The sequence below is a fragment of the Hyperolius riggenbachi genome, chromosome 2 (assembly GCF_040937935.1).
Source record: "Hyperolius riggenbachi isolate aHypRig1 chromosome 2, aHypRig1.pri, whole genome shotgun sequence".
NCBI classification, from domain to species: domain Eukaryota; kingdom Metazoa; phylum Chordata; class Amphibia; order Anura; family Hyperoliidae; genus Hyperolius; species Hyperolius riggenbachi.
In genome coordinates this window covers 340,063,055-340,078,201 of record NC_090647.1, presented here as the reverse complement: position 1 = coordinate 340,078,201, position 15,147 = coordinate 340,063,055, and the positions used below count along the sequence as shown (strand labels likewise).

The 15,147-nt window shown below is 43.1% G+C and overlaps 1 protein-coding gene and 1 long non-coding RNA gene across 3 annotated transcripts in view; one reads left to right on the top strand and one right to left on the bottom strand.

Annotated features, from left to right (window-relative positions):
- LOC137546700 (uncharacterized) overlaps window positions 1-7,696 on the bottom strand; it is a 28,874-nt gene extending 21,178 nt beyond the window's left edge. The window contains exons 1-2 of the long non-coding RNA XR_011026324.1: window positions 7,560-7,696; window positions 7,270-7,468 (exon numbers count right to left, since the gene is read on the bottom strand). This is a non-coding gene — a long non-coding RNA (uncharacterized lncRNA). The remainder of the gene's footprint in view (window positions 1-7,269; window positions 7,469-7,559) is intronic.
- Window positions 1-15,147, top strand: part of CACNA1S (calcium voltage-gated channel subunit alpha1 S) — a 211,924-nt gene that overhangs the window by 98,897 nt on the left and 97,880 nt on the right. For both annotated transcript variants that reach the window (XM_068269453.1, XM_068269454.1), the window contains 5 exons: window positions 7,596-7,803; window positions 10,273-10,393; window positions 13,535-13,649; window positions 13,963-14,056; window positions 14,307-14,376. In XM_068269453.1, coding sequence (XP_068125554.1) covers window positions 7,596-7,803; window positions 10,273-10,393; window positions 13,535-13,649; window positions 13,963-14,056; window positions 14,307-14,376 — 608 coding nt within the window. The remainder of the gene's footprint in view (window positions 1-7,595; window positions 7,804-10,272; window positions 10,394-13,534; window positions 13,650-13,962; window positions 14,057-14,306; window positions 14,377-15,147) is intronic.

The following is a 15,147-nucleotide window of genomic DNA, read 5'->3' as shown; positions in this document are numbered from 1 at the left end:
TATTACAGTGTGTTAGAACCAGCCGGAACTGGGAATTCACACTTAGTCAGATTCCGGTGATAGCCTTTAAAGTACTATTGTATTGTTAGACTAGTTCCAAGGTGTTGAGACCAAGGACCTCACACCTAAGACTAGGAGATAGTTCTACTAGACTAGTTCCCAGGTGTTGAGACCAAGGACCTCACACATAAGACTAGGAGATTGTTACATTTCTACTGTTTATCTGTTAGACTAGTTCCCAGGTGTTGAGACCAAGGACCTCACACCTAAGACTAGGGCTGATATTTATTCTGTTACCTGTTATGATCTCTGGCTTTCCTGGCCACTCTCCTGCTTACTGATTCGGTTCCTCCGTCCCTTGGGTGATCAGCCTTACTGTACTATCCATGACACTTGCTCTTCAGGTGTTCATCAGCTGCAAGCACAGGCTTATGGTCACCTGCTCCTCAGGAGATCATCTTGCAGCTCAGCCAGTGGTCTCTACCTCTTAGGAGTCCACTGGCTGCAGTACAGTCTGATTCTTTGCTCCTCAGGGAGTCCCTGGCTGCAGTACAGTCTAATTCCCTGATCCTCAGGGAGTCCCTGGCTGCATTCCCTCATTACACCATTTATCACTCTTGCAGTCCAGTCAGTGGTCCCTGCTCCTCAGGTGTCCACTGGCTGCAGTACAATCTGATTTCCTGCTCCTCAAGGGAATCCTCGGCTGCAGTTCTATCATAATCCCTCATTCCACCAGTTCTCTCTTATGCAGCTCAGCCAGTGGTTCCTGCTCCTCAGGTGTCCACTGGCTGCAGTACAATCTGAATTCTTTGCTCCTCAGGGAATTCTCGGCTGCAGTAGTGTCTTTATCTCTCGCTTCTCGGGAGATAACTTCTCTGATTACTGTTGCACCAAACACAATATATCACATTGGGTGTCCTGTGTCTAGCTATACTAGTATTATTGGTGATTCTGCAGATCACCACATAATCAGGTATAGCATCTGTATTATTGGTGATACTGCAGATCACCAATAATCAGAAATTATCTGTGTTGCTGACACCAATCGTTACAGAACAGCAGACCAAAACAATATGGACGCACTACACAGCCGAGTTGACGGATTAGCCACTTCGGTGGATAATTTCATCAGGGTGCTTGATGGCCAACAGACTCAGATCACAGCTTTGTCTGGGTCAATACAGGTCCTCCAAACGGCTGTGAATGTAGTGCGATCCCCTCCAGTTACAGACCTTCGCATGTCTGTACCTGAAAACTTTTCTGGACATAGATCTGACTTTCAGAATTTCAGAAATCGAGTGCTTTTATATTTTGAGTTGAGGCCTACCCTGTTGGGAACTGAAACTCAGAGAGTTACGTTTATAAAGACCCTTTTATCAGGGGATTCACAGACATAGGCATATAGGGCCTGATTCACAAAGCGGTGCAAACACTTTGCACGCCTGTGAAAAGCCCTTTATCATGCCTAAACTTAGTTTAGGCGTGATCTGAAGGAATTAGCGCGAACTCCCGCGCGCAAGGTTTTGCGCGTGCAGCGCACCGCCCTACACGCGCAGCACACCGTGCTTCGCGCGAAGCGCCCATTAAACCCTATGGGACTTTGCACGCGCAAACTTTGCGTGCGGGAGCTTCGCACGAATTATAGCACAAAGCGGTGATAACTTTGCTAGTGCAAAGGTTATCACGCCTAAAGTCTTTTAGGCGTGATAACTGAGTTATCACTGCTTTGTGAATCAGGCCCATAGTCTTCATGCAGGGCATGAGGCTTTGTCATCAGTTCATGAATTTTTTAAGGCCATGGCCATTATATATGATGATCCGGATATTGCTTCCACCGCTGAACGGAAGCTAAAGACCCTGCGTCAGGGTCGAGATCCGGTAGAGGTTTACGCAGCAGAATTCAGGAAGTGGGCTGTATCAGCTAGATGGGGAACATATGCACTGTTGGACTGTTTTTTGTCAGGTTTATCTGATGCAGTTTCTGATTTGATGTTGGGACATCCTGAGCCCAAGTCCATTGACGAGGCAATTTCTTTGGCTGTACGGGTAGATCGCCGCTTACGCTATCAAAAACAGACCTGGGGTAGAAATGTCACCTCCGCCTGAGCCGATGCAAATCGGACACTCGAGATTGACGCTGTTGGAAAAGAATCGCAGAAAATCAGAAAAACTCTGTTTATACTGTGAGGAGGAGGGTCACATGGTTCAGAATTGTCCTAAAAAGTCGGGAAACGCTGCCGCCTAGGTGTAGTCAGAGGTAATACCCTAGGCGAGCAGTCTTTACCTCTAAACAATAATCGTCTGCTCTTTCCCTGCTCTATCACGTGGGAAGGTCAGACTGTTCCCACAGAAGCCTTTGTAGACTCTGGTTCTGCGGCCAACTTCATAGATTATGATTTTGCAAAAAAATTGGGAATTCCCTTACTCCCGTTAGACAGATTCTGGTCACTGCAGTTGATGACTCTTCATTGCAGAGTAGTCAACCTCCTTCTCAAACCCCCTTGTTGGTGTGTAATGTAGGGGTGCTACATAAAGAGAGTTTACAATTCCTTGTCCTGCATATGGCAACCTCCACCATTATCCTAGGTATGCCTTGGTTACAACTTCACTCCCCTCAGATTGACTGGGCTTCAGGTCAGCTAAAGAGCTGGTCGGCCCATTGTCATCACCATTGTTTAGAGAAAGTAACCATTTGTGCTACCAAGATTCAGGTTAAAGGAGTGCCAGTACAGTATGTGGAATTCGCTGATGTGTTCTGTCCCAAATCTGCAGATAAACTCCCGCCTCATCGTAACTTTGATTGTCCCATTGATTTAAGATCTGGTTGTATGCCTCCTAGGGGTCACCTTTATAATCTGTCAGGACCTGAGAAAGTGGCAATGCAGGAGTACATTAAAGAAAATTTAGCCAAAGGCTTCATCCGCCCTTCTCGCTCACCAGCTGGGGCAGGTTTCTTTTTCGTGCAGAAAAAAGATGGAGGTCTCCGACCCTGCATTGACTACCAAGGTTTAAATAAGATTACAGTGAAAAATCGTTACCCTTTGCCTTTGATTGACGATTTGTTCGCTCAGGTGACCAATGCCAGTATTTTCTCAAAATTGGATTTACGAGGTGCATACAACCTGGTACGGATTAGAGATGGTGACGAATGGAAGACGGCGTTCAACACACCCGACGGGCACTACGAGTATCTGGTTATGCCCTTCGGGTTGTGTAACGCCCCTGCTGTCTTCCAGGAGTTGATCAATGAGGTTTTCAGGGAGATACTGGGGAAATTCGTGCTAGTGTATCTAGACGACATACTGATTTTTTCTCCTAATTTGATGGAACATCGTAAACATGTCAAGTTCGTTTTGAAGAAATGAAGACAAAACTCACTGTATGCCAAGTTAAAAAAGTGCCTCCTCGAGGTCACTTCCGTTCCTTTTTTGGGTTATATTATCTCTACATCTGGTCTCTCCATGGATCCAGAAAAGGTCTCCGTTGTCTTGGAGTGGCCACAACCTGTAGGTTTGAAGGCGCTCCAAAGATTTTTGGGCTTTGCCAATTACTACAGGAGATTCATCAAGGGGTTCTCCTCGGTAGTGTCACCCCTCACCAGTCTTACCAAGAAAGGGGCTGACACTTATCACTGGTCAGCAGAGGCACATTCTGCTTTTTCCACATTGAAAAAATTGTTCTGTTCTGCTCCTATTTTGAGACATGTGGATGTCACCTTCCCCTTCATAGTGGAGGTTGATGCCTCGGAGGTCGGGGTTGGGGCTGTACTGTCTCAAAGCTCTGGTTTGCAGGGCAAGCTTCACCCCTGTGCCTACTTTTCCCGTAGGTTGTCTCCTGCTGAGAAGAACTACGATATTGGCAATCGACAGCTTTTGGCCATTAAATTAGCCTTTGAGGAATGGCGACATTGGCTGGAAGGGGCAGAGCATACTATCACAGTCTATACAGATCATAAGAACTTGGAGTACATAGAAGGGGCCAAAAGACTTACCACTCGACAGGCCCGTTGGTCTTTATTCTTTCCAAGATTCATATTTGTCATAACGTATACACCAGGTAGTAAAAACGTCAAAGCAGACGCCCTATCTAGGTGTTTCAAGCCTGAGACAGTGCAATCTTCAACCCCTGAAACCATCCTACCTCAGAAAGTAGTCTTGGCAGCTACTGAGACTTGGAAGGATTGGACGGCTACTCTGGGCCCTTATCAACAGGACGTTCCAGAGGGGAAGCCTAAGGGAGTTATGTTTGTACCACTGCCTTTCCATCTGCAACTCTTACAATTATTCCATTTCCACAAAAATGCGGTGCATCCTGGGGCTGCTAGAACTCAGGATTTACTGGCCAGATGTGCTTGGTGGCCTACGCTAGCAACAGATTGTAAGGAGTTTGTAAGAGAGTGCTCAGTTTGTGCCAGAAGTAAGCCCTCTCGCCAGGCACCAGTGGGTACACTACAACCCCTACGAGTGCCAAATGAACCATGGACTCACTTGTCAATGGACTTTGTGGGAAAGCTCCCCAAGTCTGAGGGCAAGACGGTCATCTGGGTGGTAGTAGAAAGGTTCAGTAAGATGGCTCATTTTGTCCCTTTGAAAGGACTCCCCTGCACTGCCCAGGAGTTAGCTGATCTCTTCATCCAGCCCGTTTTCCGGCTGCATGGCATTCCGGAGAATGTGGTGTCAGATAGGGGAGTCCAGTTCGTGTCAAAATTTTGGAAAGCCTTTTGCCATCAGCTAGGTATGGACCTTTCATTTTCATCAGGCTACTACCCACAGACCAATGGTCAGACCGAGAGAGTTAACCAGTCCCTTAAGCAGTTTCTCAGATTTTATGTGGCAGATGCACCGTCCGATTGGGTAAAGTTTTTGCCATTCGCGGAATTTGCACATAACAATCTGAAGAGTTCCTCCTCAGGATTTTCCCCGTTTCAGGTAGTTTCGGGACGATCTCCCAAGTTTGCTCCGTTGCCTGTGGCATCTACCCCATTTCCGGCCCTGGAGGATTGGCAGAGGGCATTGGGGGAGATTTGGGGAATGGTTAAGAGGAATTTGTGGAAAGCCTTCCAGACTCAGAAGAAACAGGCGGATAAGAGACGGTCTGTAGAGTGGAAGTTTTCCCCAGGGGACATGGTGTGGGTATCTACTCGGCATTTAGCTTTAAAACAACCGTCACCTAAGCTGGGACCCAGATTTGTATCGCCATACCCAGTGCCCAGAAAGATTAATGACGTCACTTATGCAATTGATCTCCCAGCCAGCATGAGAGGTGTGAGATCATTCCATGTGTCTCTGTTGAAGCCTGCGGTGCACGTGGATTCCTCCCCCCCCCCCCCCCGTGATGGTTGACGACCAACCTGAGTATGAGATCGAGAAGATTTTGGATTCTCGGTTAGTGCAAAATTCTGTACAGTATCTGGTCCACTGGAAGGGGTATGGTCTGGAGGAAGGAACTTGGGAGCCGGATTGTCGCATGCATGCTGAGGAATTAAAGAAAGAGTTTCATGACTCACACCCTGAGAAGCCGGGTAGGAAGTGTCCGGGGTACACTCCTCGGGGGGGGGGGGGGGGGGTACTGTAATGAATAGCGGAGATGCCGCCGCGTGGGCAAGCGGCATGGAGGCTATCTCCGCGTTCCAGCCGGCGGCTTCTGCAGCTTACGTGTGAGCACTCAGACCCCAGTCAGATCTTACAGTGTGTTAGAACCAGGCGGATCTGGGAATTCACACTTAGTCAGATTCCGGTGTTAGCCTTTAATGTACTATTGTATTGTTAGACTAGTTCCAAGGTGTTGAGACCAAGGACCTCACACCTAAGACTAGAAGATAGTTCTGTTAGACTAGTTCCCAGGTGTTGAGACCAAGGACCTCACACATAAGACTAGGAGATTGTTACATTTCTACTGTTTATCTGTTAGACTAGTTCCCAGGTGTTGAGACCAAGGACCTCACACCTAAGACTAGGGCTGATATATATTCTGTTACCTGTTATGATCTCTGGCTTTCCTGGCCACTCTCCTGCTTACTGATTCGGTTCCTCCGTCCCTTGGGTGATCAGCCTTACTGTACTATCCGTGACACTTGCTCTTCAGGTGTTCATCAGCTGCAGGTACAGGCTTATGGTCACCTGCTCCTCAGGAGATCATCTTGCAGCTCAGCCAGTGGTCTCCACCTCTTAGGAGTCCACTGGCTGCAGTACAGTCTGATACCCTGCTCCTCAGGGAGTCCCTGGCTGCAGTACAGTCTGATTCCCTGCTCCTCAGGGAGTCCCTGGCTGCAGTCCGATCATATCCCTCATTACACCAGTTATCACTCTTGCAGTCCAGTCAGTGGTCCTTGCTCCTCAGGTGTCCGCTGGCTACAGTACCATCTGATTTCCTGCTCCTCAAGGGAATCCTCGGCTGCAGTTCTATCATAATCCCTCATTCCACCAGTTCTCTCTCCTGCAGCTCAGCCAGTGGTTCCTGCTCCTCAGGTGTCCACTGGCTGCAGTACAATCCGAATTCCCTGCTCCTCAGGGAATTCTCGGCTGCAGTAGTGTCTGTATCTCCCGCTTCTCGGGAGATAACTTCTCTGATTACTGTTGCACCAAACACAATATCACATTGGGTGTCCTGTGTCTAGCTATACTAGTATTATTGGTGATTCTGCAGATCACCACATAATCAGGTATAGCATCTGTATTATTGGTGATACTGCAGATCACCAATAATCAAAAATTATCTGTGTTGCTGACACCAATCGTTACAAGGGTATAGTAGCAGTAGAAGCACCAGCAATGAATTTTAGGTATGACATATGACTTTGAGGCTGTTTGGTATCAGAAAAAGCCCAAATGGCCTTTGTACAGAAGGTTGCAGTGGTAGCCATTGTGCAAATATTGCCAGTGATTTAGCTAGTTGTCATTGTCAGGGATAAAGTAGGTAGCTGAAACTGTCAACTTACCTACACTGGATATATGTATCCAGATGTCAGAGCATCAATGTACACTCTTGCGAGCTAGTCAGTAACAATGCCACCCGCAGTTCGGCATGGTTTCAAAACAGACACTGGGGCCCATGACAGCACCTGAATTGTATGCTATACAGTTTAGGCTATTGCCAGGAAGGGAGTGTTTCCTAGACCGTGAGGCACTGCAATACAGGAAAAGGGGGAAATCGCCCCATGGTCCCACAGCCCGTAGCGGCCCCCCAAGTGATCTCCATCACCCCTCTCAAATTCAAACTATATAGCAGTCACTGGGCCAATGCACAGTTTTTGGAAGCATTGCTACTCACCTATCCAGATGGGCGCGCTCCTCCTTTACCTTGCGTACTCCTGTGTTCATCCTTGCAAGGGTGCCTCTCCTCCAAGATCCGGCACATATTGCAGAGGAAAAGCAGCCCTGTACAGGTCATGGAGAGGAGAGGCAGTGGTGATTATATAAGAAGATCTCATATGCCTGGTCTCCTTTCTCTCTTAGGAGAATTTAAAGAGCTGAAAGATAAATGTTTATACAGAAATCAGACTGTCCCTGACCCAACTAGAATCAATTGCTGTCTTTGCTTTCTGAATATTTACACCTTACCTGTATTTTCTTTTTCTTATCTATCTTGACTTAAAGATACTGGACTGGATTAAACAACCTTGTTGCTTCCTTACTCAACTCTGTCCGCTCCATAGCATCTCTCCTTCTCCTGCTTTTCCTCTTCATGATTATTTTTGCTCTCCTTGGGATGCAAATGTTTGGTGGAAGGTTTGACTTTGAAGACAGTATAGTAAGAAGGAGCAATTTTGACAATTTTCCTCAAGCCCTGATCACTGTCTTTCAGGTAATTCTTAACATTATCTGTTTTGATGAATTGTGAACTGCAGTTTAAATAAACAAAACAGACCTCAATATGAACAGAATGTTTAAAATAATATCAAATGGCCATGAGTAGTGGTGACAGATCAGATCCCCCAAACTTTGAATCTGGCTGTTCCCATGTGATTGAATGGAAATCTGATCTACCTAATGATACTGTAATCAAACAGGTGATCATTTGAAATAACTAAAGTACCGTAAGTTGTCCTTTCAACTGCTTTTCAGGTCTCTTACCCCTAGCTTTTCTATATACATGGTGTGATTTTGAATGCTGAAGTGAAGCACCACCCTTCATTAATTACGTTGTATATAAAATGTATTGCTCCTCCAAATTTCACTCTATTCCTGTGCTGCCTAGACTCTGTTGTGCATGGTATAAACCACTTACTGTTCCACTATGTAACTGACTCACTGTGAATGGATCACCAAACATTACGTTATACAATGCACTACGCAGTATTGTATTATACATTATATTTTTAGTATTACTATTTATACTTTACTACCTCAAAACCTGGCATTGCTGAAACACGTATTTGGTTGTTGTTGTCACTGCCCACTTTTTCTAACCATAACACACAGTCCCTCAATTACCAAGTCTGTGAGCGTTGGGGTCCTTGGCATCAATAATGTGAGAATGTGAGCAGTTTATGAATCAAACACAAAGCTGATTGGCTATTGGTGGCTCTGCCCTCTTTTCTGAATTTGAATGCCAGTCACCAAATGACCGACTGTAGCAGGTGTGAGCCCTCTGCCATTAACAATGTAAAAACAACAGCAATTTAAATATACCCCTTGGAAATCAATAGGTGAATTTTGATTGACTGTTGTAGGCTCCACCCACTTTCCTGAATATTAATCCCAGTCACCCACTGACCAACTGTGCTAGGTTTGAGAACCCTGCTATGAACAGTCTAAGAATGGCTGCAGGGTTTTTTCCATTTATGATGAGTTTTATGCTCCACACACTTTCCCTTAATTTCTAGCCTTGCTCACCAAGTGACCATCTGTACCAATTTAGGGGACTCTGGCTTTATTACTGTTAGAATGGCAGCCTTCTAAATGTTCTCAGTGACGTGAATGGGTGAAATCTGATTGGCTGTTTGTGGATCCAGCCGGGAATCCCTAGCATTCAATTTCCCCAGGGTTTTGTGCAAAAAGTGATCCAATTAATTTTCATAACATTTTTTTTTGTGTAACTTGACAAAATGTGTCAAGTAAGGGTCTAGTATACAGTGCAGGAGAGTACTGATGTGTATGCACATCAATACTGTTCTCAGCATATTTTGTGTTGACGTGTATAACCATCAATACCACTAGGGAGGTTGCTATCTATTCATAGTGGACAAACTGTGCTCCTTTAGATTTAATTACATTTTAAGGTTTCATGTGACAATTGTTTTGTGTGTATGCACTAATAAGAATCTCACTAAGAATAATTCCTCTGTTTTTAAAAAAATAAATAATTTTGGCAGTCGAGGCCCTTAGCAAATTTCCAATTTGAAGTATGATTGCTGCACTGGAAAAATAAGAAATAGGTTTTACCATCTGAGTTGCATTACTGGACTAAACCAATGCAACCAATGTTAGAAATGTACAAGCATATCTAACAGCGTTGCAGGTGTGCAACCACCCCCTACAATATTTTAACCTGATACTAAAATAAAATCAACATATTTATAATATATAAATGCATTCTAAAAATGACTTGATACAAGCCGTGAAACCTCAAAAAAACATAAGATGGACCTTTAACCCATTCATTATACAAGTATGTATGGTACATCTGAGTTATCGCATATCGCCTAATGCATGTTTCACAGCTAAAGGTAATTTCCTAAGATCAAAAATAGCTTTATATGTTAATTATGCTTATTTGTGGGTGGATACAGCACATAAGTATGTATGCTATGGTAGTACTTGTTTATCTTTATCCTATTGTCCAAACGATCCATTCCCATTGGATACAAAGATTTGAGGGCAGGAACAGACCAAACAAATATCCACAAAGCTTGGCTTAATTCTGGGTACACACAATGCTAATTGCCGTCCGATCGTCAGGAATTGGACAAATCTTCCATCGATCTTCTCCTGTTCGATAATGGGATTGTTTTTCAGAGCCAGAAGTGATCATGGGAAAATCGATCCTGTTATCAATTGGGAGCAATTTGGGCATGTACACATGTTGCAACTTCCCATCAGATTACCCATCGATCGGACAGGAAATTGCATCATGTGTACCCAGCATTAAGCCTTTCTTGGGGTGAGATTTGTTTTTTTTCTATGATACAAGTGACAGCCATTTCTGAAAGGTAAAATAATTTGTTTTTCCTGTATTTCAGCTCACAATTAATGGAACAAATGTATCACTTTTTTAATATTGTGGCCAAACATTATTTGAATTATTTGGTTTGAAGAATGTACTTTCTTACAGATTTTGACTGGAGAGGACTGGAATACTGTGATGAATAATGGAATCATGGCTTATGGGGGACCATCATTACCTGGGATGCTTGTCTGCATCTACTTTGTCATCTTATTTGTCTGTGGAAATTGTATCCTTGTTAAAATGAAGTAAACTGTTTCTTTTTTTTAGGTAGCATTCTAGCATAGCTGTGCTAATAATATTCTGTGAGGGCCTGAATACACTAACATGCTTCTGTCCACTTTTGTTTGCTTTTCTGCATCTGTAGGTCTTCTCTTCATCTGAGCGATTTAGCCACATTTTTTTTGCTGATGTTCCCCTGCATGCATTGCAATTCACTACAGAATCGCAAAGCATGGTCGCTTGCATTTCTGCACATTTGCACTGTGATCACATTCATTCATTATGAATGGAATCACAAGCGCATCTTGGAGAGTCGTGTTGCAACGCAGTGCTGTGCGTCACCCAGGGCTGGATTTAGGCCTAGGCCGCAAAGGTCATGGCCTAGGGCACCACAGAAGGAAGGGCACCAAAGCAGCAGGCTAAACTGGTGCAGCATTTTAAAGCTTGCAAATGCAATGCAAGGAGATCAGGCGAGCGCCTGACCATGGTACTCTCCTGCTAGCTGCCTGTGCAGCAGCCACCTTGCTCTCTGTGCACGTTTGCATTTTGGCCGGCGGCTAGGGACTTGGGCAGCATTGGAAACGGTAAGGAAGAAGGAGCTTCTGCACTGAAGGCGAGTGGAGAAATGAGTGACACAGATGGCTGCTGCGGTGTGAAGGCGAACTGGCTACCTATACTGAAGGGGTGGGGGAATTGGGGATCAAGAGAGTCATCTGGCTACCTATACTGGGGGAAAGGGGGGATGAGTCATCTGGCTACCTATACTGGGGGGTCATCAGGCGACCTATACTAGAGGGAAGGGGGAGGGGTCATCTTGTTACCTACTGAAGGGGGGCAGCTGGTGACAGTGGCCTAGGGTGGTAAAGAGTACAAATCTGGCCCTGGCGTCACCACGGACACCTGCGTTACACGAAGATGGAATGTGGCCTAACATTGATGTGTTGGTGAAAAGTGGAAAGAAGCACATTACTGTGCTCAGTCCCTAAGGAATGCCCTAGGGAGCACAGGGGTGCATTTATCAAAACCAGTGCAATGAAACTGAAGCAAATATAATGCAAAAATGGAGCAGGTGTCCAGATCAAGATTTCTGATTGGCTGATTTCAGTGTTTGCTTCACTTCTGCACCTGTTTTGCACCAGATTTTCTCAAATTCTTTATGCACTGGATTTGAGGAATCTACCCCCATATGCCTAAATGATTTCTCACATTTCATCATTACAATTCAATTTGGGTTTTTATGGGAGGTTGTTGACACATTACAACCGCCACTACAAATTTGAATGAAGGAAAACATGTATGATGAAAATGATGTTGTAGCTTAGTTGCCATGTAGCTTACAATTTGCATCCTAGTAAGTAGCCTAGATATCTAATTGACCACTGATCTCTTGGTCAGTCACACTTCAAAATGAAAAGTTGTACAACTGTACCCTTTGACGGATGGAATCAGACCTGTTAGGAGGAATTAGAAAGATATGTTTGAACTTCAACCTGGTTGGAGAGACCATTTTTTTTTCAAGCCAGCGTTCTTTTCATGGGTTATTTCTAAACACACTAGGGAAAGTTTTTTTTTTAATAGCATAATCCAATCAATGATGGCGGGAAAAGTAGTGATTTCATGTTTAGAGACAGTACACATTGTAAAATGGCATTTAGACATGCACTGGTAGCTATCACTGTTCCCCTCCCTCATTGCCTGACCTCACGCAAGGCAGTAATAAACCACTAGGCAGCACTTACAGCAATGTATAGGGTACCTCTTCTACCCAGTGCTTGTGTAGACAGGCCTTTGTTTTCAGGCTACATTTAGTTTGGCATCTGTTAGAGTCCCCGCCATACTAGTGAGTGGGAAATAAATCACAAAGTGAAGACAAAGGTCCATATACACTAGCAATTGCAGTTGACCTGCAGTTGTTTTGCACATCACCTGGCAGTATCAGGGCAGCTTAAAAAGGCTATTAACAAAAAATGCTGATGCAAGCTTGGCAAAACAAAAATTAATTTGATTTAGTTCATTTACGTTCTTCCCTGCCATAATGGATCTAGTTTGGAATGGGATTTGTTGTACAAAACATTGAAATAATTCAGAAAAAAGGGAGGTGCTTTTCAGTGAGCATCCATCTTCTTTCATAACTAAACCATTTACAATTAGTGAATAGGGCCATTTTGATCTAACTATAATTTTCACAAAAATATAACTTTTTACACAAAAGAGGATATTTATGAGACTATATGGGCTTGAGAAAACTTATTTTCACCAAATCCATTGAAGTCTATGGACATTAGAAAATGCATTTTTGCACAAATCATTGTTTATGTGAATATGTATACTCATGCATGCTGCAAAAATACAGGTGTTCTAAATGCATTTAAATCAATGAGCAAAAGGAAATTCATTTTCAAGAGAGTTCTTATTACCGCAAAAATGCATACATTGCAAAAACTCCATTGTAAAATGCTTATAATTTGTACATACCAGGTTAGTGTTGGTGTAAACTGATTTGATCTTAGTTTGATGGCAGTTCAGAATCAGTTTACCATGAGCTTGACAGCAGGTAAACTGGAAAAATATAGGCAGTATTCTGACTAGCAAATGATTACAGCAAGTTTTATTATGATTACGAGTATGGAAAAAAGTACAACAAATTTTCCGGGGTAAAAAGTATCACCCATAACTGAAAATGCAATTCCACCATTTTATAAATGTGCCATGATGTCTAGCTTCAGATGTAGGACATTTACCCCTAGTGGAACACTGTGAATTGCTAAGTGGCTTGATATAAGCTTATACTGTATATTGTATTCCTGGGTCTCTTTGTCATTCTAAATGTTTCGGAGTTCTGTTCAGATTTACAAACCTGCCATATATTATAACCAGATTGTTGCTATATTGTCTCTATATGTGCAGAATGAGATCCGGTTCTCTTAGAAATAGTCTGGCGCTGCAATAAACAAGACTTCTTTATTGATTTTTTTTTTGGGGGGGGGGGGGGGGGGAGAAAATGTATAATGTGCTGTCCCAAAATTGTGATTGTAGAACCTCAATGTCCCAAAATCCATTCTGATTTAATAAAGCAAACTAAATTGTAATGTAATTGTATTAATCATAAGGCATTATTTCTGTGTATTATAACCTTAGCAAAGCACAGATATATTACTGAATGTGTTTCTAGCCATTGCTGTTGATAACCTGGCAGAGGCAGAGAATCTTACATCTGCTCAGAAGGCAAAAGCAGAGGAGCGGAAACGCAAGAAAATGTCAAGGTGAGATAAACAAAGCTATAGTCTTATTCTTTCTGCAAACATTTCCTGAAAATTCCTAAACATTTTGTGTGAGTTTGTAAATTAGAATGTACTCAAATCTCTCCCGCGCTAGTGCATACACCGCTCCCCTTCCAGCTCAGGAGAACCTTAGTAAATAGGTTCAATATGTGGTTCAAAGCTGTTTTCACAAAGGACTGCAGAAAAAAGCATGCATATTGCTTTATTAGGTAAATGTGTAAAGTGAATTCAGTCCATTATTACGCAATTGATATACCTAACGTAACTTGAAAACTATGTTTTGATTTGTTTTCAGATCACAACCAGACAAATCAGAGGAAGAAAAGCTACTCTTACAAAAGAAATTAGAACAAAAAGCCAAAGGGGAAGGAATACCCACTACAGCTAAAGTAAGAAACTCAGTTACAGATTCACACGAATGCCATTATTATTATTATTATTATTATTTAGTATTTATATAGTGCCGACATATTACGCAGCGCTGTACAGTGTATGCCATCTGTGTTGTAGCTACAGAGCCATGGGCCCCAGTTCATGGGCCCCTATCCCAGCCCTTATGTATAATAATCACATGATTTGGATGATGGATCACCAAGAACAAGGACAAGTGTCATTGTGCTTTTTTTTGTCTGTACACAGCTAAAGATAGACGAATTTGAGTCTAATGTCAATGAAATAAAGGATCCTTATCCCTCTGCAGACTTTCCAGGTAAGGTAGAGCCTTTCAGGATTTTTTGTGTGCATTGGAATAGTATATACAGTATTTGCCTTCTTGTCTACATAAACTGCCATCTAAGAAAGAAAACTACATTCAATCCATTCTACACGTTGATTTGGTATTTCATGATATGTCTTTCCCGGTCTATGCTAATGCATTAAATGGTTGTTCCCATGCAGCGCTCTCCACAGTGATTGGGGAAAAGACACATTTCTTTTTGATTCACCCCTCTGCTCCTCACTGTAAAATATCACATCAAACAATTTAGATGTGTTTATAGTGCACATTCCAGACTTTCATTTAAAGTTATTGGAATACATTTCAGTTTCCTAATTAATAAACTACATCTCTTTTCATACATAGTCCCCATAATTTCATGGCACCATAATGTCTGGTACAAAAATGTAATGGTAGGTATATTAAAGCACTTTTTGTTGCATATACCTTGCATGCAATTACTGCTTTTAGTATCTGATTCATAGGCATTACCAGGTGTTGAGTGTCTTCTCTTGTGACGTGCTACCAAGCCTCTTTTACCACCTTCACCTTCTGCTTGTTTTAGGAGCTTGTCCATTTCTTTTTCGTAGCATTTAGAAGACATGCTCAATTGGATTTCAACCAGGTGACTGGCTTGGCCATTTAGAAATGTTCAGTGTTTTAGATTTGTAGAACTTCCCTTGATGCTTAGGTCATATGATTGGGATCATTATGTTGCTGCAAGAAGAAGCACTGTCCAATGAGTTTGGATTGATTTCTTATCAG